This window comes from Rosa chinensis, chromosome 4, assembly GCF_002994745.2.
Source record: "Rosa chinensis cultivar Old Blush chromosome 4, RchiOBHm-V2, whole genome shotgun sequence".
NCBI classification, from domain to species: Eukaryota; Viridiplantae; Streptophyta; class Magnoliopsida; order Rosales; family Rosaceae; genus Rosa; species Rosa chinensis.
Genome location: NC_037091.1, coordinates 20,138,690 through 20,160,988, shown reverse-complemented (window position 1 = coordinate 20,160,988; position 22,299 = coordinate 20,138,690). Strand labels below are relative to the sequence as shown.

The 22,299-nt window shown below is 36.9% G+C and overlaps 4 protein-coding genes and 1 pseudogene across 4 annotated transcripts; 4 read left to right on the top strand and 1 right to left on the bottom strand.

Annotated features, from left to right (window-relative positions):
- Positions 1 to 4,138: 4,138 nt before the first annotated feature.
- LOC112198955 (serine/threonine-protein phosphatase 2A 65 kDa regulatory subunit A beta isoform-like) lies at positions 4,139 to 6,454 on the top strand. Its single transcript, XM_040518678.1, has 8 exons — positions 4,139 to 4,324; positions 4,433 to 4,513; positions 4,608 to 4,712; positions 4,827 to 5,009; positions 5,319 to 5,411; positions 5,553 to 5,692; positions 6,105 to 6,182; positions 6,355 to 6,454. The coding sequence occupies exons 1-8, from the start codon at positions 4,154 to 4,156 to the stop codon at positions 6,452 to 6,454; spliced, it is 951 nt and encodes a 316-aa protein (XP_040374612.1). The 5' UTR covers positions 4,139 to 4,153.
- A 2,316-nt stretch (positions 6,455 to 8,770) lies between these two features.
- On the bottom strand, positions 8,771 to 11,589 carry LOC121052800 (annotated as a pseudogene).
- Positions 11,585 to 18,442, top strand: LOC121052798. The gene is made up of 7 exons (XM_040518676.1): positions 11,585 to 11,739; positions 11,858 to 11,962; positions 16,751 to 17,151; positions 17,281 to 17,493; positions 17,595 to 17,687; positions 17,766 to 17,879; positions 17,957 to 18,442. Exons 3-7 carry the CDS (start codon positions 16,756 to 16,758, stop codon positions 18,440 to 18,442), a joined length of 1,302 nt encoding a protein of 433 aa, XP_040374610.1. The 5' UTR covers positions 11,585 to 11,739; positions 11,858 to 11,962; positions 16,751 to 16,755.
- Positions 13,015 to 15,936, top strand: LOC121052799. The gene is made up of 5 exons (XM_040518677.1): positions 13,015 to 13,673; positions 13,728 to 15,152; positions 15,264 to 15,524; positions 15,613 to 15,718; positions 15,817 to 15,936. The coding sequence occupies exons 1-5, from the start codon at positions 13,015 to 13,017 to the stop codon at positions 15,934 to 15,936; spliced, it is 2,571 nt and encodes an 856-aa protein (XP_040374611.1).
- Positions 18,443 to 18,572: 130 nt separating the features above from the next.
- Positions 18,573 to 20,582, top strand: LOC121052797. The gene is made up of 8 exons (XM_040518675.1): positions 18,573 to 18,716; positions 18,850 to 19,119; positions 19,236 to 19,525; positions 19,627 to 19,800; positions 19,898 to 20,005; positions 20,115 to 20,184; positions 20,270 to 20,371; positions 20,490 to 20,582. Exons 1-8 carry the CDS (start codon positions 18,573 to 18,575, stop codon positions 20,580 to 20,582), a joined length of 1,251 nt encoding a protein of 416 aa, XP_040374609.1.
- Positions 20,583 to 22,299: the final 1,717 nt, after the last annotated feature.

The window sequence follows — 22,299 nt, the reverse complement described above, 5'->3', positions numbered from 1 at the left end:
GCGTCTCAACCAAGGAAGAGAAGAAGTCATACAATACATCAAGATCCTAGCCGCCATCTACCCTTGTGTCGGTCCTAGAAGATTTCTTGCTTTCAAGGATCTTCAAGTTCTTCGTCTCAAGGCTTTGTCATTCATCTTTCACGGTGTATTTCATACTTTCTTTTGTTTTCCTTTGTTTGATTTATAGAGTTATGAATTCTAGTTAACATGACGTTAACGGAAAAGTTTAAAGCCCGTTTATATGTTTTGAAATAAAGTTGTGATTTTTATATGTTGATTCCTATGTTGCTTATGTAGGATTACTTAATTGATTTTGAATTATAGAAAACTTTTATATGTATGTGTTATTTGGTGGCTAACTTAGGATATATGCATGTAATTGGTGCTAGATTTAGGTAAATAATTCACCTAATAGTTTTGTGAACTATTTCATTAGTAAAGACTTTGGACAAAAGTCGAAATCAATTAAGGAGGATTGCAAATAAATGAACTTTTTCATACAAGATTGTGCACTTTGGTTGACATCCTTCCTTTGTTCTTTATGCGTTGAATGTGTTCTTGAGTAGCTAGCTTTCTAGACTATGATTGCATGTTCAATAGGATTGATTTAGGTGCTTTCACTTAGATTAATTATTCAAGGAAAGTAAAAAATGGGAAATTGTTTGCTTATTAACGTTTCACATAGTCAACTTCTTTCTTATGACATAGAAAATCAACTATAGGAATTGTAATTGGATTTCATTCGTATGATTGTGGTTTTGATCTTTATTCCTTGTGTTCCACCCTTGCATATATGTTTTTAAGTTTTCTTTATTTTATTTTAATTTTTGATTTTATAATCCTAAAACCCCCACCACTACAATAACATGATTTAAGGACACCTAAACCGTGTCCTTAAATACGTACAAGGACACTTAAAAAAAGAGTCCTCTATCCGGGTGTCATTGTAAGTCCCAAACAAGGACACCAAAATGTGTCCTCTTATCTATACGAGAACACAGTTTATGAGTCCTAATAACTGTGGTGTCCTTAAATCCATAAGAGGACACCTAAACTGTGTCCTTAAAGCTCTAAAAACTGTGTCCTCTTTTCGATACTAGGACACACAAACTGTGTCCTAAAAGCTCCAAAAATAGTGTCCTTAAATCCTTCAGAGGACAAAAAAAAAAAATACTCATGTGTCCTTAAAACTAAAACAGGACACTTAATAAAGATAATAGAGGACGTTAAAAAAGTGTCCTTAAAACTTGTAAAGAATCCAAAAAAAAAAAAAATCTTCCTCCAATTACGAGTGAATAAATACTACCTAAAACAGCTACAATATCATTCAGAGAGCATGGAGGGTTCAAATAAATAAAAATTAAAGAAACTAGATCTAGCTGCAACATAGAACAAACTTGGAAACAAGTAGAGCTGGCACAAGGAAGAATATTACACAAAGCCTATAGGTATAGAACTTGCAGTAAAAGGAAAAATAAAGAGATTCAAACCTTTCATCATCAGATTCATTTGAGATGCTTGCAAAGATGTACATCAACACTTCCATGACCTCACAAAAAGTAAATTAATAAACATCATTTGGTAGTGTTAAATTCCTAACCGTTTTGATCTAAAAACACAAACTGGGCACATTCAAAAATGGAAACCGACAACCAAAAACATAAACAAAAATTATAGTGTCACCCACCTTCATCGGTCACTGACGAAGCAAGAGGAAAACGTAGAAACAGTGACAACCCAAACCACAGAACAACATCCTCGTTCTTCCTCCATTTCAAAACCACCCTCTCCTCCATCAACATTGAATATAACCTACAATGAGCACTGTGAACTGTAAAGATACAACAGAAAGCATATCGTTATTATATTCTTACCTACACATTCCTATCCTATCATGAGGAAGCCAGCCTCAATCTAGGAGCACTTCTTTAGACCAAAACAAAAAAAATCTAAGAGCATGAGTTTGCACACAATGGATAGCTTCTATTCCTTGGCATAAAAAGATGACTCCTATTCAATTTCTTGAAATCACGCGTCTCATAACAAGTCTTTTAAGTTTAAAGCTATGAATGTAATGCATATCTGTTTCTTAATCAAGCAATATATTACCACTGGAACCGACTGCAGGGAATTTTGGCTGAGGTCTAGGATCCGCAGTTGCTGCAAACTCAAGATATCTGATGGGACTTCATGTAGCTGCATTCATCTATCAAGTGAAATAGATGTCGCTTAGCCTAATGATGAAACAGTGGAAAATAGATATATGCAAAAAGCACAGACATTATTGAAAACCAATATTTACAAGCAGATGCAGATACACATGCACACCTACTCCCGATGTGAGTGTGTGTCACAAGTTCACTAACCTCAGATAAAGCTCTTGCAGATACTGTAAGCACTACACCAATTTCGGAATCAGACAACACATATCAGACGACAGCAAACATTTTAACTGTCGTCTGATTTAATCAGACGACAGCAAGAAATATTGTGTCGTCTGAGTTTTCGAATTAGACAACAGTTTTTTCTTGGCTCTTGTGCAATATCATTTCAGACAATGGTTTATTTTTTTGATGTTGTCTGAATGAATTAATTCAGACAACAGTTATTATGTGATGTTGTCCAAGGTTCATTTATACAATGGTTGATTTTTGCTGTTGTCTGATTATTTTCAGTCACACAACTGTTATTAGGTGTCTGTTGTCTGATATCTTGTAAGTCAATGGCTACTGAAAGATGTTGTTTGATTTAAGTTGTTCAGACAATGGTTTTTAATTTGTCTGTTGTTACATGAGTTTCAGACAATGCATTTTATTTGATGTCGTCTGAGTTTTAGATTTTTTTTTTTTTGATACAATGAATAGCTGACTTTAGTTAGGGTTTGACTTATACTTTTAACACTTATACTCTTTCAACTCGTTCCCTTTCCATTCCATCGAGCAAAACACCCAGTCCGCCTCCAGCTGAAAATCACTCTCTCTCACTCTCACCCTAGCCTTTCTCATTTTCTCCTTCTTCCTCTTTCAGCCGCACATGCCTCTTTCTCTCTGCTCTCTCTCTTCGTCTCACCTTCTCTCTGTCATGCCGGAAAGCTCGACTTCCGGTCGTCGACTTTTGACACCTCCACCACCAAAAGATAGCCCAAGCGATGAAGAATAAAACCCCAGCCACCCCTCCATCGATCGAGATCATCGGACCAAGGGAAAACGAAGGTTGCGTTGGATCCAAGGGAAGCAACCACACGTCCCCACAGTCCCAACCAGAGACAAGAGAGAAGAGAAAGAGAGAAGGGCCTAAGAGACTAGAATTAAGCAATTCGCACCAAAACCACGAGATCGAGCTGGTGCTAAATCCAGGTACAACTTTCTCCTTGATTCAGTTTGCGAATCAGGTTCTAGATCTTCTGAATCAGATTTCATATTGATGCTACGTTCCAATCGAATTGAAACCTAATTTGTTGTGATTTTGAGCACGAAGCTCAGCTTAAGTTATGGTTGTCTGCTATTTCTGTGCATTTTTATGAATGAACAAGTCGAGTGTTTATGCAAATGTAATGGTGTTTGTGTTGAAGGTGGAGAAAGCGGAGTTTAATGGTGATTGAGACGTGGCCGCGGTGATTCTGGGGAGTCACAGTGGGGAGCAAGAACGGAGTGGATCGGATGGACAAGGACAAGAGCCGTACCGATCTGCTCGCTGCTGGCCGTAAAAAGGTACATACACATTGGCTCATAGCACACTAGCTTTCGTAATTTGGCTGCTGTGTTAGCAAATAGAGCTCAAGGGTTTAATTCATTTGCCACACACTTGAACTGTAACTTGTCGAGTATATTTGTTATTAGGTATAATTTAGATAGATTGGGAAATCCTGTAATGCCTATAGGTGTTTTCTTTCATTTTGTTAACTGTTATAGCAAGTGAATTACAGTCTCATATACAAGGTATCCCACTGCCAATATACTATCTTATCTCTGTATCTATCCCTGCTTATTTTTTCATTTGTATGACTTATTACTATACTGTGCACGACTAGTTTTCTTTTGGCTATATAGTTTCAAGTTGGACCATGAGATAATAGTTTTCTTGATATTTATATTTGTGATTTGAGTCACCATCTTAGTAATAGTTTGAGAACTTGCCAGTTGACTTCTAATTGATGGTTGTTGTGATGTTGACATTCTTTAGGTCAGACCTGGTGCCTGCCTATGTTCGACTTCTTCGCGATAATGAGGCTGAGGTGCGGATTGCTGCTGCAGGAAAAGTAACCAAGTTTTGCCGAATTTTGGACCCAGAACTTGCCGTTCAGCAAATCCTACCATTTGTTAAGGTACACATCTTAACTTATATTTTGTTTTAAATAGTTTGTTTGATTAGTCTTGATGCAGTTCTGATGTGTGACTTTAGCTTTATAACTTATAAAGTTTGCTTGCTATAGGAATTGTCAACAGATTCATCCCAGCACGTTCGCTCTGCATTGGCTTCAGTGATAATGGGAATGGCACCAGTTTTAGGAAAGGCAAGAATCTTCTGTTGACTTTTCTATATAATTCATAAAACTAACCATGCTCTCCTGATCCTTATATTAATTCATTTTCTGTTGGTGGTTGCAGGATGCAACCATAGAGCAACTGCTGCCTATTTTCCTTTCTCTTCTCAAAGATGAGTTTCCAGATGTCCGGCTGAACATTATTACCAAGCTTGATCAAGTCAACCAGGTATGGTTTTGCCCGCAACCACTGTTAAATTATTCAACAGACTATTGTCTTAAGGATATTGGTTTATGTTTTCCCATTGAATTTGAGCCGTTCTTGGTAATTTACCTGGTGCAGGGAATTGGAATTGATCTGCTGTCCCAGTCTCTACTGCCAGCAATTGTGGAACTGGCAGAGGATAGACATTGGAGGGTTCGGCTTGCGATAATAGAATATATCCCTTTATTGGCAAGTCAGTTGGGTGTGGGGTTTTTCGATGATAAGCTTGGTTCTCTTTGCATGCAGTGGTTAAATGATAAGGTTTGTGCAGCCTTTGAGATTGATAAATAATTTTTTGACATCTCATGCTTATTGCTTTCAGAAAGCCAAGAAGAAGAAGAAAAAGAACTTGATGCTTCTGCTTTTTGTTCTTTCTATTTCATCATCAGAAAGAATTTTGTTACCTTATATTTACTTTTACTTGTCTAGAAGTAAAAACATGGGAATCTTATCTGGTGGTTAACAACTTCCTCTGGTTTTAAAATTTTGAAATGGCAGTAATCTGTCATGCAGTATAGGCTGGGAAACCTCTTTTTTGAAATTTACTGACAAAATTGTTGTTGATGGTAGGTTTACTCAATACGTGATGCAGCTGCTAATAATGTGAAGCGCCTTGCAGAAGAATTTGGTCCTGATTGGGCCATGCAGCATATGGTCCCACAGGTTTCTATTCTTTTCTTATTTTAGATTGGACTAAAATGTATCTATGACTAGGTTTGTAGTTTTATAGCACTAAGGTCTAGTTAGGTACCTTTAGGCTGAGTCATTTGTTACTCTTGTTTAAATCTGGCAATCTGTTGACAGGTTTTGGAAATGATTAACAACCCTCACTATTTGTATCGGTTGACCATTCTACATGCAATTTCCCTACTTGCCCCTGTTATGGGATTAGAAATTACTTGTTCCAAACTTCTACCGGTGGTTATCACTGCATCAAAAGATAGGTAAATATTACTAGCTATGACACTTAATTTTTCTCTTTGCCTGATTTAACTTAGCTGTGTTAGCAAATAGAGCTCAAGGGTTTAATTCATTTGCCACACACTTGAACTGTAACTTGTCGAGTATATTTGTTATTAGGTATAGTTTAGAACTTTAGATAGATTGGGAAATCCTGTAATGCCTATAGGTGTTTTCTTTCATTTTGTTAACTGTTATAGAAACGACTAGAGAGAGACAAATGATCGATCTGATTTTGAATATTTGGTCCCTATACATTTATCATCAGCTTCAACAATAGCAGTTGGTGGGTCAATTATGTTTTTATAAATTTGGGCATGGAGTGGAGATAAGTTTGTTGTTGCTTCCATATTAATTAGATCATGAAGGAATAATTATTGCTTGAATCCCTTGCAGGTATTGCGTTCCGGATATTTGGATACTATCCGGAGGCAAAGGAAGTGATTGTCATAAGGCTGCAATTACAGGAGACATGTAAGTCCTGCTGTCCTCCTTTTTCTGTTAATTTGGAGATGTCTAGTGGTACTGTGGCAGTAGATTTGACCAAGTTCTTATTGTTTTCGTCATTATGATTTATCTAATATTCTGTCAATCATTTACCAGTCTCTGAATTCTCAAAAATGATATCCTCTTGTTTGTTTTGCAGAGTGGGAGACCCATTCAAAGACACAGCTAGACCTTCACTTCATGTCCTTATTAAAATGCTTGCTACAAAAATGTTGGTCATGGCTCCTGTCTTTCTTTGAGTAGTTTATAACAATTCCGGGTTTTCCAGTTTATCAGTCATGAGTGCACGTAAACTATTTGATTGACTTGTGTCAATCTACTTTTTATAAGAGCTTTAGTATTTGATCATGATGCTCTCAATACCTTGACAATTTATTAATTGCATCTACTTTTCTTTCCTTGCAGTGATTTTGCTTACAACTATCTTAGTGGTACAACACCAAAGGAATAGGCTTCAAGCTTGCAGTGATTTTGCTTACAACTATATCTTGAGAGATCGAGCAAATTGTATTCTTTTTTATTATCATGTAAAGCTCATGAAACTTGAAAGCTTGTTAAGCTAATGAAAAAGATATAGGCGCTTGGACAAGGTTAATTCCTGTGTAAATGTTGGGACAAATACTAGAATGAAATGGTTTTTGGAATCAAGGATATGTTGTTCAATTGTGTATATCTTCTTTTCTATCTCAGACAATTCAATACCAATCGCAAACCATTGTCTAACAAACGAACATAAAGAAAAAAGAAAGAAAAAACTGTTGTCTGAAGCAATAACATACAATAGCTTTAATAGTTTTCCTGTTGTCTTGTTCAAAGTCAGACAATAGTATTCAATTACATTGCTGATCTACAAGCTTCATTCAGACAACAGTTTTTGTACAAATCAATGTTCTCTAAATATTCATTACACGTCAACATTCTTCCAGGGTCTGCCAACTGAAATTACTTTGCACAAGAGTTCTGGTACAAATTGCTGTTGTTCTTTGTGGTGTTCAGACAACAGACTGGGTAGTAGCTGCTGTTGTACTAAATTTTATCAGACGACAGTTTTCTGGTATTGTCTGATTCATGTATCAGACGGCATTGAGATAGACAACAGCAAACCTTATACTCAGACGACAGTGAAAAACTGTCGTCTGATTGAAAAATTGGTGTAGTGAAGGTAGAAAATACAGGGTGCTCTGGTAATGAAGCTGCATTACCACTTCTATCTAGAATCTGAAGCATAGGGGTTGCTTAGAATCCATCTAATGGTATGTACAAGTCAATAAGTAGATTTCTTAGCTACATATAAATTGTTTCCAACTTCCTTTATAAGTTCAATTTTTGGAACACAAGAGCAATCACATTGGAAACTTGAGAATAATATTTTTCATGGACCACATTCCTTGTTTGTTTCTCATTAAACCTCTGCATAACCATACTTTATAGCACCAACCAATTGAGCTCCATATTGCATAATTGATAAAATAAAATAAAATATATATATATATATAAAAAGGGGGGAAAAAACTAAGAATATGACCTTACTGCAGTAAATATCTAATGTCCAAGAAGTAAATCCTTCAGTTGACATAATCCCAAAACTAGAGTATAAGATACTAGCTATGCTGAAACCAACAACCTGAATGATATATAGCTTGCTTTCACAAGTATAACAATGAACACAGAAATGCTGCCATAACAAACAATGTTGTCGTATGCCTAAGCATGTGTAGCTAAATTTATATATTTGTACTGTTGTGGGGGAATCTGAACTACAAAGTAGTTCTCAAATTAGTTCAATTCAATCATATCAGTACGTGTATCAAGTTTAAACTAATCAAGTCAACAAAATTATTGGAAGGAATGAAAGATACCTGAGGAAAACTAATCAAGGGTCTCCCAAAATAAAACCAGGACCAGTCCCTATACCAATTTTAAATAAGAATTGTTTTGCATTCTAACAATATAATAATAGGCAAAATAATCCCAACGTTTAACCATGATGCACATAGAATTCTCATGATGATGAAAAGAAGTTATACTGGAACTTTCAAACAATCATAGCAAGAAAATTTCAACATCTGATCAAGAAATAACATAAGAGAATAGCAATGCTCAAACAGAGATGCAACACCAACATAGAAGACAAGACAGATTTCGAATAAAGATGCACCTAATAGCTAAGAACCAAAGAGTAGGTAGCGTGATAACCCATCCACAACAAAAAGCATAAAACTTTCCATGCATACTCTTAACCCACCTTAGCAATGAAAATGCTGTCAGACATTTGCCCACCTGTACCAGCCTAGTTAGAGTTCAGCAAGGAACTCATGAGAGGCCTCAACCTCCAAGTTGCCAACAATACTAATCCTTGTATATAGGTTTAATTACATCCTTGAGTTTGCCTTTTCTCTATAGCTAACTTTGCATAATGCAGTAGCATCCACATTGCTAGAAAGAAAACAGAAATAATCTTATCAAGATATGGATCACTAACAACATTAGAAGCAATTGGTAAGGAGTATACAATTGAAAAAAGGAACTCAAGACTCATTAGTTTTCCAGCTCACCTAGTTAATCAGACTCATCAACAGACCATCAAATACTACATCTTGTACAGATGCACGAGTTGAAGTCCTTGAAATGCATTCAAAAGCAGGAAGGTTCCAAACTAATAAACTCTGACCACTACCACAAGCCTATAAAAGAAAATGAGATTAATCAGGTCACAGCACGGACCAAGTTGAAGAGAAGAATAATTTGACGACCAACCAGCTTGAAGAAAAATGAGAGTAATTTCTTGCAGTAGTAAAATATATGCTTACCAACCAGTTTCACTTGCATCAAGACCAACCATCAATGCAATTTGATAATAAATGCTTTGTTATCAAATTGCAAGATTTTACCTTAACAGAAAAGTATGCCCAAACATTTGGCTTGCTTTTAAAACTTAACTCCTGCATATAGTAAACTTAGTATAGGTCCCTCAAAGCATTATGGGAAAGAAAAAAAATTAAGGTGAAACTGACAAGTCATGATAACAAACCTGAACTTTCCCACTAGCAGGTTTAAAGCCATCATCTGGATCCTCACTTGTTACACGCACAACAACACAATGACCTTTTGGCCTTTTAGATTCTGCCTTGTCAAAGTCAAATGGAGTGGCAACCACTGACGTCTTTCTCCAAGCATCATATCCACTACCATGTTCCATTCCATAGAACCGCCTTATCTCTAATCAAATGAATAAATGAAAAAGAAAACTTGACAAAATTAACAGTTTGGCTCAAATATATAAATATATATTTGAAAAAAAGAAATCCAGAAATTAAGATGATACCAGGAATTTGCCAAAGAGGAATGCCCATCCCAATTGCAACTTGGGCTGCTAGCAGATTTATTTCTGCTATCCACTTAGTGACCGGGTGCTCCACCTACATTGAATTAAATCTACACATTTAGCACTCTGAAAATTAAATGTCTTGAAAAAAAGATGCAAGAATAGAAGCTAACTCAGTTTGCCCATGCATAGGCAGTAGTAGAAGCTATATGAAATTCTTGCGATCCTACTGATCATATGATTTCAATCCTTTTCTAAGAGGTTGCATTATGACTGATGGCTTAGTTAGCACATAAAAAGCATAGTTTCTTTCTATGTTACTTGAAGCACACATAACACATTTGTCAATGTATTATTCATTGACCAAAACAAATTTAAAACGGTGTATAACAAGAACCATAAGCTAAATTGAGACTGTAGCCAAAGCTAAGGCTTAAATCAAAATAATATACCTACAACAGAGGGTTCAACTCTAAGAAATAGTACTCGCCAGTGTCCATACTGTACAGATACTCAACAGTTGCTGCTCCAACATAGTTAACACTTTTAGCCAGCCTTCAAGCTGCCTGCTCCAACTTTCTAATTGTCTCTGGTGGAGCTACAGTTATTGGACCCTCCTCAATAATCTATAGAACACTACACCAATAACCTTAACACACAACACTTTTTGCACAACGAAAAAAAAAAAATTCGTTGTGTGATGAAGGAAAGTGAATCATACAACACGTTTACTAAACTTAAGTTGTATAAACTGGTTAAAATTCTGAAGTTTTTATCTAGAAGGTCATTGCACAATGGTTACAAGATTATTCTGTTGTGTGAATCAAAAAAAAAAAAATTGCGCCAGATTTACCTCCTAGATTGACTCAAATTTAGCTATAAATTGGTACTACATACTACAACAGTACAGTTATATCTGTTGTATGAGAGTAACATGCAAAATATGATACAACCGTTTTTTACCTTTTGTTGTGTGATGAAGAGGGAAATGTTTGGATATGCCTATATTTGGCCCAAAATGGCACTGAAGCCCCCCCAAAACCTACAAGTTTTGATTAAGATATATAACACCAGATTGATGATCCCACAACCAAATGAGTTATTTGCGTTGTGTAAATAGGCACCGCCTAACATGTTACTTTGGTTGCATATTATAGCGGGAACTTTTCCCTCTTAGGAACCTTGGGTCAAGTTTAATTTATTCAAAATCAGACGACAAAACTTGGTCTATATGTTGTCTGATTCATAAAGCAAAAATTAATAGCACGTCTTGGACAACTTAATTAGCTAGCTAGGTCTATTGAATGATTGCCATCTCCCACCAACACTTTGTCAAAATAGCAGTTTCCTCAACTATCTTTCTTCGAGCAGCTCTCTTCTCAACACCATCAAAACACCATCGATCTCTCATCAAAACACCATGGGTCTCTCAGCAAAACACCATATGCCATCAAAACACACTTCGATTAAGGCTCGACTGTACTTATCCATCACTGTACTCATTGATTAGGGTTTCGATCCATCTGTGGGTTCTTCGTACTGGGGAGAAGATAGAGGAAAATTCGGGTTTAAATCTAGACATCGAAATTCTGGAGTTGAAACTAGGGTCCATTTGTGGGTTCTTCGATTTGGGGGTTTCTCAACTATTCGTGGTGAGTTAAATTTTGATTTTTTTTGGTGAAGAACTGCATTTTGTTTGGTTTTTAATCTCGAATATAACCATGTTTGTTGGTTATTCATTGGCTTAGTAGCTTCGAAATCTCATCTTGCTTTGCTTGTTTGCTTTCATTGATAGAAAGAATCTTACTTTGTTCTATGCGCAGCTGGTTTGCCTTATTTGCAGAGAATCTGCAGTAGACCATCTTCTCCAACCATTCCAAGGCCTTCTCATCACTACTTTCAAAAATTGGTAATTGCAATTTCTGTGCTTTCTATTTTGTCAGTGTTATCATTTACCTATTTGTAGTTGAAATTTGAAATGGGTTTTGTTGTGGCAGGGAATTTTGAGTTCTAGGAACTTACTTGTAGAGGAACCAATTTCATGTCCATTGACTCCACTTTTGATTACAGAAATTGAGAAGAAAATTGGGTTTTGTAGGGGATGTGGGCAGCGTCTACTTCAGGCCCAACCATCCTATGAAGCCACATCGGCTATGTACGACCCATCACCTTATGTTCTCATATGATCTCCACAAGAAGGTGAAAATTTATGTCAGTTATCTAATTTTGTCATAATACTAACTTGATCTTATCTACTTCTATTTAGATCGTTAAGGTTTGGATTAAATTTGATGGTCTTGTTGATTATTCTCAGCAGACCCACAAGGCATATCTGGTGGAGTTGGAAGAAGCTGTAGACTCAGTTTGACTAGTGGAGTGAGCTTGACAGCTATTGTTGGTATTGATTGCAGGAGCTAGACTTGTGAGTATTCTGAGCTTGACTATTGAATTTGTGGACTGCTATATATTAAATATGTTCTGAAGCTTTAATTTGTTGAAATCTATTGTTCTATGCTTCATATATCGTGGTATTCGATTAGTTTTTGGTGAAATGTGTAGGACTGGTTTGGTTCATACTAAGTCTATAGTTGATGTTCTTATTGGAGAATTGTTTTGTGTCAGAAGAATTGTTCGGTTCTTATTGGTTCATACTAAACTGGTTTGGTTTTGTTTGTTTTTACAACTTTGCTAATTTTTCCCTAATAATTTCTGGGTTCTGCTTGTTTGGTGTGGCAACCATAGCTTTTTCAATCAAATGCTTGTTCATATTCTCTATTATTGCTTTAGAGAAGATTGTTCAAATGTTGTTCCTGTAGTGGGATTCTGCTTTTTCATTGCCTTCGGGGTTCTCTAAGTTTTGTTTATTCGTTGTATTGGATGTCTTGTACTCTTTCAGAGCTCATATTGTTGAAGCAAATGTTATACTTTCCAATACTAGTTGATCTTTTCAATTACTAGCTTACTGTACTATACTCTTTTATTATATATTCAAAAATTAATCTTAGATTTCAGTTTGCCTGCACATGGTATATATATTTTCACAAACCACGTCACTTTATACTCTAATCATAGTGAGGATATGTTGTGATGATGTTGTTTTAGCATAGCATTTCCCATTGGACAATATGATCTGTGCTTGTTATTGGATTTTTTTTTATATATAATTTTTGTAAAATAATTTTTGGCTTTGCTTAAATGTATATTGATTTGTTTTTCTTTATATATTGTGGTATACTATTCTGTCCTTGTTATTGGATTTTCTTAGCCTAAATGTATGTCGAATTTTTTTATCATTGTTTGATATTGGAGTATATGTGTGTGTGTGTGTGTGAAAATAAATTGTTGTTTTTGCTAAGACTACCAGAGTTTGAATTGGTAGAGTTTTATGGAACTTAGTGAATGCATGTAGGATATGTCATTGGGGTTTTGTTGATCGATGACTTAGTTTTGGTTTGTGTTTTTGGTTTAATGTAGATGGATAGGTCATGGATGCATGCTGATAGGAGGTCTTATAAATATAAGTTAGGGGTGGCAAAGTTTTGTGAGTTTGCTTTGGGAAATGCTAGATACCCTAACTGTATTTGTTGTCCTTGCACAAAGTGTGGAAATGTAAAAGATTTTTCTGCACAAGTGATAAAGGATCACTTATTTGTAAATGGGATTGACACAGATTATGTGAAATGGACAGAACATGGGGAGGTTATAGTGGAGTCGGGATCATATACGGATAGTGAAAGTGTTGAATTAGAGACAATTGAATCTGACTCTGTGCAGGGTAACATGAGGGCAGATTATGAAGTAGAATTAGATAGTGATGTGGAGTTGGAAGGTGATGAAGATGAGGAGCTTTCCAGTGAGTGTAATGAATTTAAGAAGTTTGTTGACGATGCCAACAAACCCTTATACCATGGTTGCAATAGGCACACCAAGATGAATGTGCTTGTGAGGCTTTACAACTTGAAAGCCAAGCATGGTATGAGTGATTCGGCTTACTCGGATTGGTTGATTGCCTTTGCTGAGTATCTTCCTGAAGGAAACGAGATACCTGCCTCTGTGTACGAGGAAAAGAAGAGTTTGAGTGCATTAGGAATGGATTACACCAAAATACATGCCTGCCCTAATGACTGTATTCTGTATAGAAAATAGTATGTCGATGACACTATTTGTCCTACATGTGGTACTTCTAGGTGGAAAATATGCAAAAACAAGAAAGAAAGAGAGGGAGTACCTGCAAAAGTCTTGTGGTACTTCCCTCCTATTCCTAGGTTCAAAAGAATGTTTCAATCAATTGAAACATCAAAGAGTTTAACCTGGCATGCCACTGACAGAAACAAGGATGGCTTAATTTGCCATCCTGCAGATTCAGCATCTTGGAAGTTAGTGGATGAAAAATGGCCAGATTTTGGTAATGAACCACGAAACCTACGACTTGCATTGTCATCAGATGGGTTCAATCCCCATAGTACCTTAAGTAGCAAGTACAGTTGTTGGCCTGTAATTTTGGTAACCTACAATCTGCCTCCATGGTTGGTAATGAAGAGGAAACACATGATGCTTACCTTATTGATATCGGGGCCTAAACAACCGGGAAACGACATAGATGTTTACCTTGAACCGTTGATAGATGACCTGAAAGTGTTGTGGGAAGGAGTCAATGGAGTTTACGATGCCATCAAGAATGAAACCTTTACTCTAAAGGCTCTACTTTTCTGGACAATCAATGATTTTCCAGCGTATGGTAACCTTTCCGGGAGCATAGTCAAAGGCTATAATGCATGTCCCATTTGTCTTGATAAAACAGAACCTACAAGGCTAGTTCACGAAGGGAAGATGGCTTACACCATTCATCGTAGGTTTTTAGGAATGCACCATCCTTATCGTAAGTTAAAGGTTGCTTTCAATAACCGCCCAGAACATGCAGTAGCTCCGGTGCCGTTGACTGGAGAAGAAATGTTGAGAAGGATGGAGGAGGAAGTTCCACATTGGCCTTATGGGAAGAAATATCCTCCTCCTGCTTATAAGGGTGTTGAGGATCAAACAAGGCCTTGTTGGAAGAAGAAGTCGATATTTTTTCAGTTTGAATATTGGAAGTATCTCCCTGTTAGGCACTGCCTTGATGTCATGCACATTGAAAAAAATGTGTGTGATAGTCTAATAGGGATGCTGCTGAACATTCCTAGAAAAACTAAGGATGGACTGAAAACTCGGTTAGATTTGGTGGAACTGGGTATAAGATTAGGATTGCAGCCAAATCTAGATGGTCCGAAAAAGAAACGCTTGCCTTTGGCAAGTTGGAACCTAACAGTAGATGAGAAAAGATGTATGTGCGGTTGTTTTCATGGCATGAAGGTTCCAGAAAACTATTCTTCAAACATTTCCAACCTTGTGTCAATGGATGATTTAAGGCTGACCGGACTGAAATCTCATGATTGTCACTCCTTAATGCAACAACTACTCCCTGTTGCAATCCGAGGTGTGCTGGAAAAACCAGTTAGAGTTGCCGTAATCAGGCTTTGCATGTTTTTCAATGAAATCTGTAGTAAAACTATAGATGCTTCAAGGCTTCCGAAAATCCAAAGTGATTTGGTTGAAACTTTGTGTGAGCTTGAGAAGTATTTCCCCCCTTCGTTCTTTGACATAATGATACATTTAACGATCCACTTGGTTAGAGAAGTTGAGTTATGTGGACCGGTTTGCTTTCGGTGAATGTATCCTTTCGAAAGGTATATGAAGGTGTGCAAGGGATATGTTAGAAATAAATGTCATCCGGAGGGGTGCATTGCTGAGTGTTACATTGCTGAAGAGGCGGTTGAGTTTTTAGCGGAACTATTCTTCGACGACAAGACTGTTGGCATTCCAGAAGCCCCCAACACAGACGACAAGCCTACCTCAGGTGCTGTTGTTGTGTCAATTTTTGGCAAGGACTATGACCAAGCTCATTTGTGTGTTCTTCAAAACACCATTGTATTCAGAAGCTATTTTGTGTAAGTTGCTATCCCTTTATTTGCATTTCTGCATATTTTCTGCTTGTATTGGTTATATGGTAATACTTAACAATTACTTTGTTTATAGGGAACACATGGAGTATCTGAAGAGGGAGTTTCCAAACTACAAAAAGAATGGAAAGTGGCTGGTTGAGAAACAAAACCAGACTTTTGCTGATTGGGTGAAGGAGAGGGTAAGCAGTTTAGGTTTGATGAGCTTTTAGAATGTAGACAATTGTAAAGTTTAGTGACTGTGAATAGCTTGTTTTGAAAGTGTTATTTCATTTTGCAGGTTGCCTCTATGCTTAATGAACCTGATTGTGACATCCCCGAGATTGTGAGGTGGCTAGCAGATAAACCAGGGAATGAAATACCAAAGTTTAGTGGCTATAGAATAGGGGGATTCCAGTAAAACACAAAGAAAAAGGATGATCTTCGATCGACACAAAATAGTGGGGTTTACTTGGTTGCTGAGACACCTCAAGTAGCTAGTGCTAAGGATCAAACTGTGGTTACTAATGACATGAGCTTCTATGGGGTTATTATTGAAATATGGGAGCTTGACTATGATCATTTTAGGGTTCCTATCTTTAAGTGTGATTGGGTAGAGAGTCAGAAGGGTGTTAGAGTAGATGATCTTGGGTTCACTTTAGTGAATTTGAATAGGAAAGGTCATCTAAAAGATACTTTTGTCTTGGGAAAATGTGTGGAGCAAATATTTTATGTTGCTGACCCTATAGATCATAGGTGGTCAGTCGTCTTGAGACTCCCAAAAAAAGATTACAACGACTCTGTTCAGTTTGATGAGCTTAGAGACACCATTATTTCCCACCCTCCCATCGCAACTTCACTGCCAACTTTCCAGTCACTTGATAACTTGACCGATGAGGAACCAATGGGTTACATGCGTGTAGGGGACGAGGATATATTAGTTGATGAAGAATAGAACACTCTTATTTATATGTACTGGCTTTGGCTGTTTTATTTTTTGGTGTTGGTACTTTAGAATTATGTTTAACTGTACTTGTTTTGCTGTCCTAGCAAACTGAACTGCTATTTATCTTAATGCTATATGATGGTTTGGCCAATGTTTCCTACTTTGTGATTCATTGCAGTTGAAGATTAGCTTTTGTGTTATAGAGTCACTGTTTTAGTTACTTTTATTTTCTATTTTGATGTACTACTTCTCATATGCTTATTGTCTAATGTGCTTGCTGCTTGTGTAGATGATATGGCCCCTTCACAGTCAGCAAGTGTAGCAAAGAAGATGAAGTCTAAGGAAAAGCGATTGAAGACTAAGAAGACAAAGTCTTTAAAAGAGTCAACATCAACAACATTTTCTGAAGGATCTCATTCGAAGAAGTCTAAGACAAAAGCAGTTGAATCAACTGGGGGTCTTAAGCTGCTGAAGCGGCATGCAGTGACTATGTCACGCATTACAAGTCGTAAGACTCGTAGACAGAAGAAGATGGTGCTTTTTAATCGAAAAGGCACTCCATGTGGGAAGGTGGCTAAGGAATTGCAGTCCTACATAGGTGTATTGGCACGAAGGAAGGTACCAATCATAATACCAAATTGGAAAGATGCAACGGCTGAAGAGAAAGCCAAAATATGGTCACGTGTTCAGGTACAAAATTGTTCAGTTTATGTTAGTGTTCATTTTTTTTTCATTTGTTTTTAGTAGTGTTCATTTTTTTTTCATTTGTTTTTAGTAGATGAACCTTAAGTCTGATACTTATCACTCTATTTTACACAGATTCCGTTTACGCTTGGTCCTGAAAACAAGAAAATGGTTTTGAAATCTGCTGCAACAAAGTGGAGGGAATTCAAATCTCGATTGACTTCAAACTATGTTATCCCCTATTTGGATGACCCTGAAGCGTTGAAGTATCCTCCAGATGATTACCCTTTCATAAATGCAGATCATTGGACTGAATTTGTCAAATCACGGACAACACTCTCATTCTTGGTATGAAATTAACAGATCACTGGTTTAACTTGTTTGTAGTCATAACATGCATTTGTAAATATCAAATAGTTGTTGAAATGATATAGCCTTGTTTTTTGCAGGAAAAGCGTAAAGCACAACAAGAAAGGCGCAAACAGAATAAATATCCTCATAGACTGTCCCGCAAGGGTTATGCAGGGTTGGAGGAAGAGTTGGTTAGTAATCAATGTTTTATACCCTATGTGTAGTTTTTACCATTTAAAAGTAGGCTGATTAACAAAATCACTTTGTAGGCTAATGAAATCGATGATGAAGAAATTGATAGGGCCACACTCTGGATCAAAGGGCGGCAGTCCAAGAATGGCAATTTCAAGGATGAAGAGACAAAAAAAACTGCTGAAAAAATAGTAAGTCAAAATAACCAAAGTCTATATATGCAGTAACTATAGATGGTATACTTATATTCATACTTAAAATCTGTCAGGATGCCTTGAAGAAAAGGGTTGCTACTGGAGAACTATCCATTGAGGGAAGTGATGATATCTTGACATTGGCATTGGGGACTCCTGAGCACGGGGGAAGAGTGCGTGGAGTTGGAGGTCAAATGAATCCCTCTACTTACTTCAATCTACCTAAACGTAGAAAGCAGAGCTTAGAAGCAACAGTTAGAGTTAGTGTGCAGAAAATAATGTTAGAGGAGAAAGAGAAGATAGTCGAGGACGCAAGGGAGAAGATAATTGAGGAAGCAAAGGAAAAGATTGTTGCAAAGGAACGAGCATTTTGGGCGGTTAAGATTGCAGAACTTGAAGCAAAGATACATGCAACTCAAGATGGAAATTGTGCTACTCCTCAGACACATGTTTCTGGTCAAGGAAGTTGTTCACGCACAGCTGATCAAATTGCTCAAGAACAAGCAAAAGCTAGATTGGAAGAAGAAGACGTTAACCGTGTGGATGGAAAAGCAATTTGAGGAGGTTTTGATGTGATTGAAAAAAGGGCCCTACAATTGAGAAAGAAGGGTACAAAGGTGGTGAAGGGAGTTCCTTTGGAAGTAGCACCATGGTCCAAGGTACGTAGTGAGTTGACAAACATAGTTGAGAATGTACGTAGATGTCGACTCTGCATTGGCTAAGGATGTGAAAGAGACTAGGGAAGAAAATCCTGTACCAAATGATATTAAGGAGCCGCATGATGAGGAGGAGGAAGAATACGTGGATTTGACATTGGTTGACCCCCCAAAAAAGGTAAGTCTGTTCCAGTTTACTCCAAAAATTGCAGAATTGTTATGAGTAATTTTTTTTTTGTTAGGTTAGATTGATCTGTTAGACATTCAAAGATATAGGCAGCATTATAAATATTGTTTTCTCTTCTTTTCAGTCACCAGGAAATGAGCTTGGCTGCAAGTTGGCATTAGGTTATGTTGAAAATATTGTTGCTTATGCCACTGTAATGGAGTGCGATGATCCCTCCCAAACAATTCATGGTGCTCCACTAGGTGATGGTAATAAGCGTGTTTCCATCTATACCGCGCTTGATGAGAAAGCAAAGGTACCATTTCCTGTTAAAGATGAAATTGAAACTGTTAAGCAGGCTATGGGGAGTTGGGTAGCATGGCCTAAGGACCTAATCATTCCGTCACCTGTGAAGGTTAGAAATCAGTATAATTGAAGCTACTTTGACGACAATCACTTGTTTCAAAAAATATGCTTAAGTTTACCAGAATGGCTGCATAGTATAACCTTATATTTATTTTCTTGTTCTAGAAAGTTGTGTTGGATAATGCTGAAAAGAAGAGGAAAAAGAAAGTCGACATGGATGAACAAGACTCAGAGGTTCAATTTAGCTTGGCAGCAATGGCACCCACATTACCAGAATCATTGAAGATGCTATGTATGTGGGGTGAGTCTGCATTTAGAGATGGGCATACCATCAACTTCATCATGGAACCTGAAGTATTTGGATATTCTCGAAAGACTTTTATTTTGGGATCAGATGTTAGGCGACTTGCAAGCATGAGAGAAGTCTCTGGAAATTGCATTGCTGTGTACCAGAGGTAGAAAATATTCTATTTTTTTCATCACATGTGATTTCTCCCTAGTGTCTCGATAAAAACTAGAGATGCTTAAAGTAAAAGTCTTGGTTAAATGCTTGTAGGTACCTATATGACCAGTTGACTGCTTATAAAATGGTGGACATGGTTGCATTTGTTGACCCTTCACGAATTGGTGGAAAAGGAAGTGGGAATGGAACTGTGAGGGCCCAACACATAAGAGATAGGCTTCTAACTGCCAAACCAGGCCAAATGTTCATGTTGCCATATAACTCGGTGTAATTATGCATGACGGTTTCTGTTTTTTGTAAATTCTTTCCAATTAACTGTAGCCCTGTTTTTCTTTCAAGATATATGATTATTTTGTATGCTCAGTGATCATTGGATGTTGACAATTGCTGATCCTGACCGAGGTACTGCATATTTTATGGATCCTTTGAAAAAACGCTTACCCACTGGAGATTGGATGTCTCTTCTGGAAACGTAAGTCGCTGTTACTAATCCTACATATTGAGATCATGAAATATGTTTAAACAGTTATGTTGCCTCCTTTTGTTTCCCTTAAGTCTTCATTTTTCTTGTTCTGGTGTAGTGCATTTGGTATGTTTAATGCTGAAAGGAAGAAGAAGGGCCGGAGTTCAGTCATTTGGAAAAATTTGGCGGTGAGTTTCACCTAAGTATTTAGTTGTCTTGATAAAACTGTATTTTCTTCATTGTTTTGACTTTTTACTCATCATTTGTTTTTAGGGCATTCCTCCTCAACCGAGCAACAAGGAGTGCGGGTACTTTGTGATGCGATACATGCGAGATATCATTGAGGATAAAGACTTGTCGTTGTTTGCTACCAAGGTACAAACCTACTTATAAATTTTGTCAGTTTACTTGGTTTCTATTCCCTTTGTTATTTCCATGCCTCATTCAACAAATTGATTAAGTACTAATCACTTTGATTTATGCTTGACTTCAGTGGGAGAGGAGAGGTAACAGCCAATATACCCAAGAAGATATTGATAAGTTGCGAAATGAGTGGGCGAAGTTTGTGGTGAAGACGTATGTGTAGGAGCCATGAAGTAGTTTGCTAATGAAGGAAAACATCTTTTTTGTGCTTCTCTGCTGGTACATTATTCATGCACCATATATGTGGCATGTTTAATTGAACAATATATGTAATTGTATCAGCTTTTGATGTCCCAAGTAGATGGGCATGCATATGAATGCTTTTCTTCTATTAATGGTTGCTTCGATGATGGGGAAATGCTCCCTTTTAACATTTAAGGTATATGAATGGGTTGGATTACTAATTTAATGGTTTGCAATGTGTTTTCTTTCCAATTAATCATTGTTCATTAGGTAAAATGGAACTATATATGCACAAAATATAGCAAATGAAATTGATCATACAACAGGTTTATAGTGTGGCAATCCAACGTTGTCTGAATACATAAAAATTGGCCATTCAGTCAATGCATTCTTTACATATCACACAATGGTTTTTAAAAAAATGTCTTCTCATTTTACAGTCACACAACGATAAAAACTAAACTAATGTTGTCCAAAACTAATTCACACAACAAACAAACAATAAAACTGAAGTGTGATAGTATATCAGACGACGATGACATTAAAGAACACGTTGTCTGACTAGGCTTCCCAACAATCACACAATGGTTTTAAAAAAAAATGTCTTCTCATTTTACAATCACACAACAAACAGACAATAAAACTGAAGTGTGATAGTATATCAGACAACGATGACATTAAAGAACACGTTGTCTGACTAGGCTTTCCAACAACAGTTTGAAAACAAGTTCTGTTGTATGAATGATGCATCTGCCATGCTGTGCAGCAGCTCTGTCTACCATCTGCTTAGAGAAGACACAACGGTGATAACGAAAATCTGTCGACTGATTGCATATCATACAACGGTGTTGCACCGTTGTGCAAATTTTAAACACACAACGCTCCGATACACAACGGTGGACGTCCAAATCAGACAACGAATTTTACCCGTTATCTGTTTCATTTTTTGGTGTAGTGGAACATAAAACAAGAGAAGTTATTCTTCATCAGAAAACTACTCCAATAGACAAAACAGTGCACTAATAAAACAAGAAAAAGAGAACTTTAGTTGGAAAAAAAAAAAAAAAGAGTACCCTAAGTCCTTAATAGACTAAATAAGTGACTAGTGAAACATATCATATCAAGTTTACTATGTCACAGCACTACATAGTAAATGCTTACGCAACTTGAACGAAAGAGTGGCTGGCAACCAAGTGGCTTTTGAATAACTTACTTACGTTGAGGATTTACCAGGTCAAGTATTGGCTTCACTTGGTCTCTTGTACAAAGAAGAAGAAACAAACAACTTAAGTGAGATAAAGTACACAAAAAAGGATCAATTTCAATATCATATACAGAAGCAACATATCAAATTCAAGCAAGAATGCAAAATAATATAAATTCACAAAATGTGGTAACCCCTATATTACCTTGCAAATTAATGGGCATGTCGGACTGTATGGAATCCTTCCACCTCCATCCTCGAATTCGACCATCATCCCTACAGTAACATGTAACATTCCCACAAATCAACTACCTCAACTACATCAAAATTAAGAAATGCTGAAACGTAAATCACAATAGCACCAGCCTTGAAAATGAAAGTTTTGAGTTAAACTTCACTATATAAATTTCAAAGTGTAACATTTTAAACTGGTTGTCATAATCAAGAGGTCTTAGAACTTTCCCTATAATGTGACCAACACTTTGAAGCGACT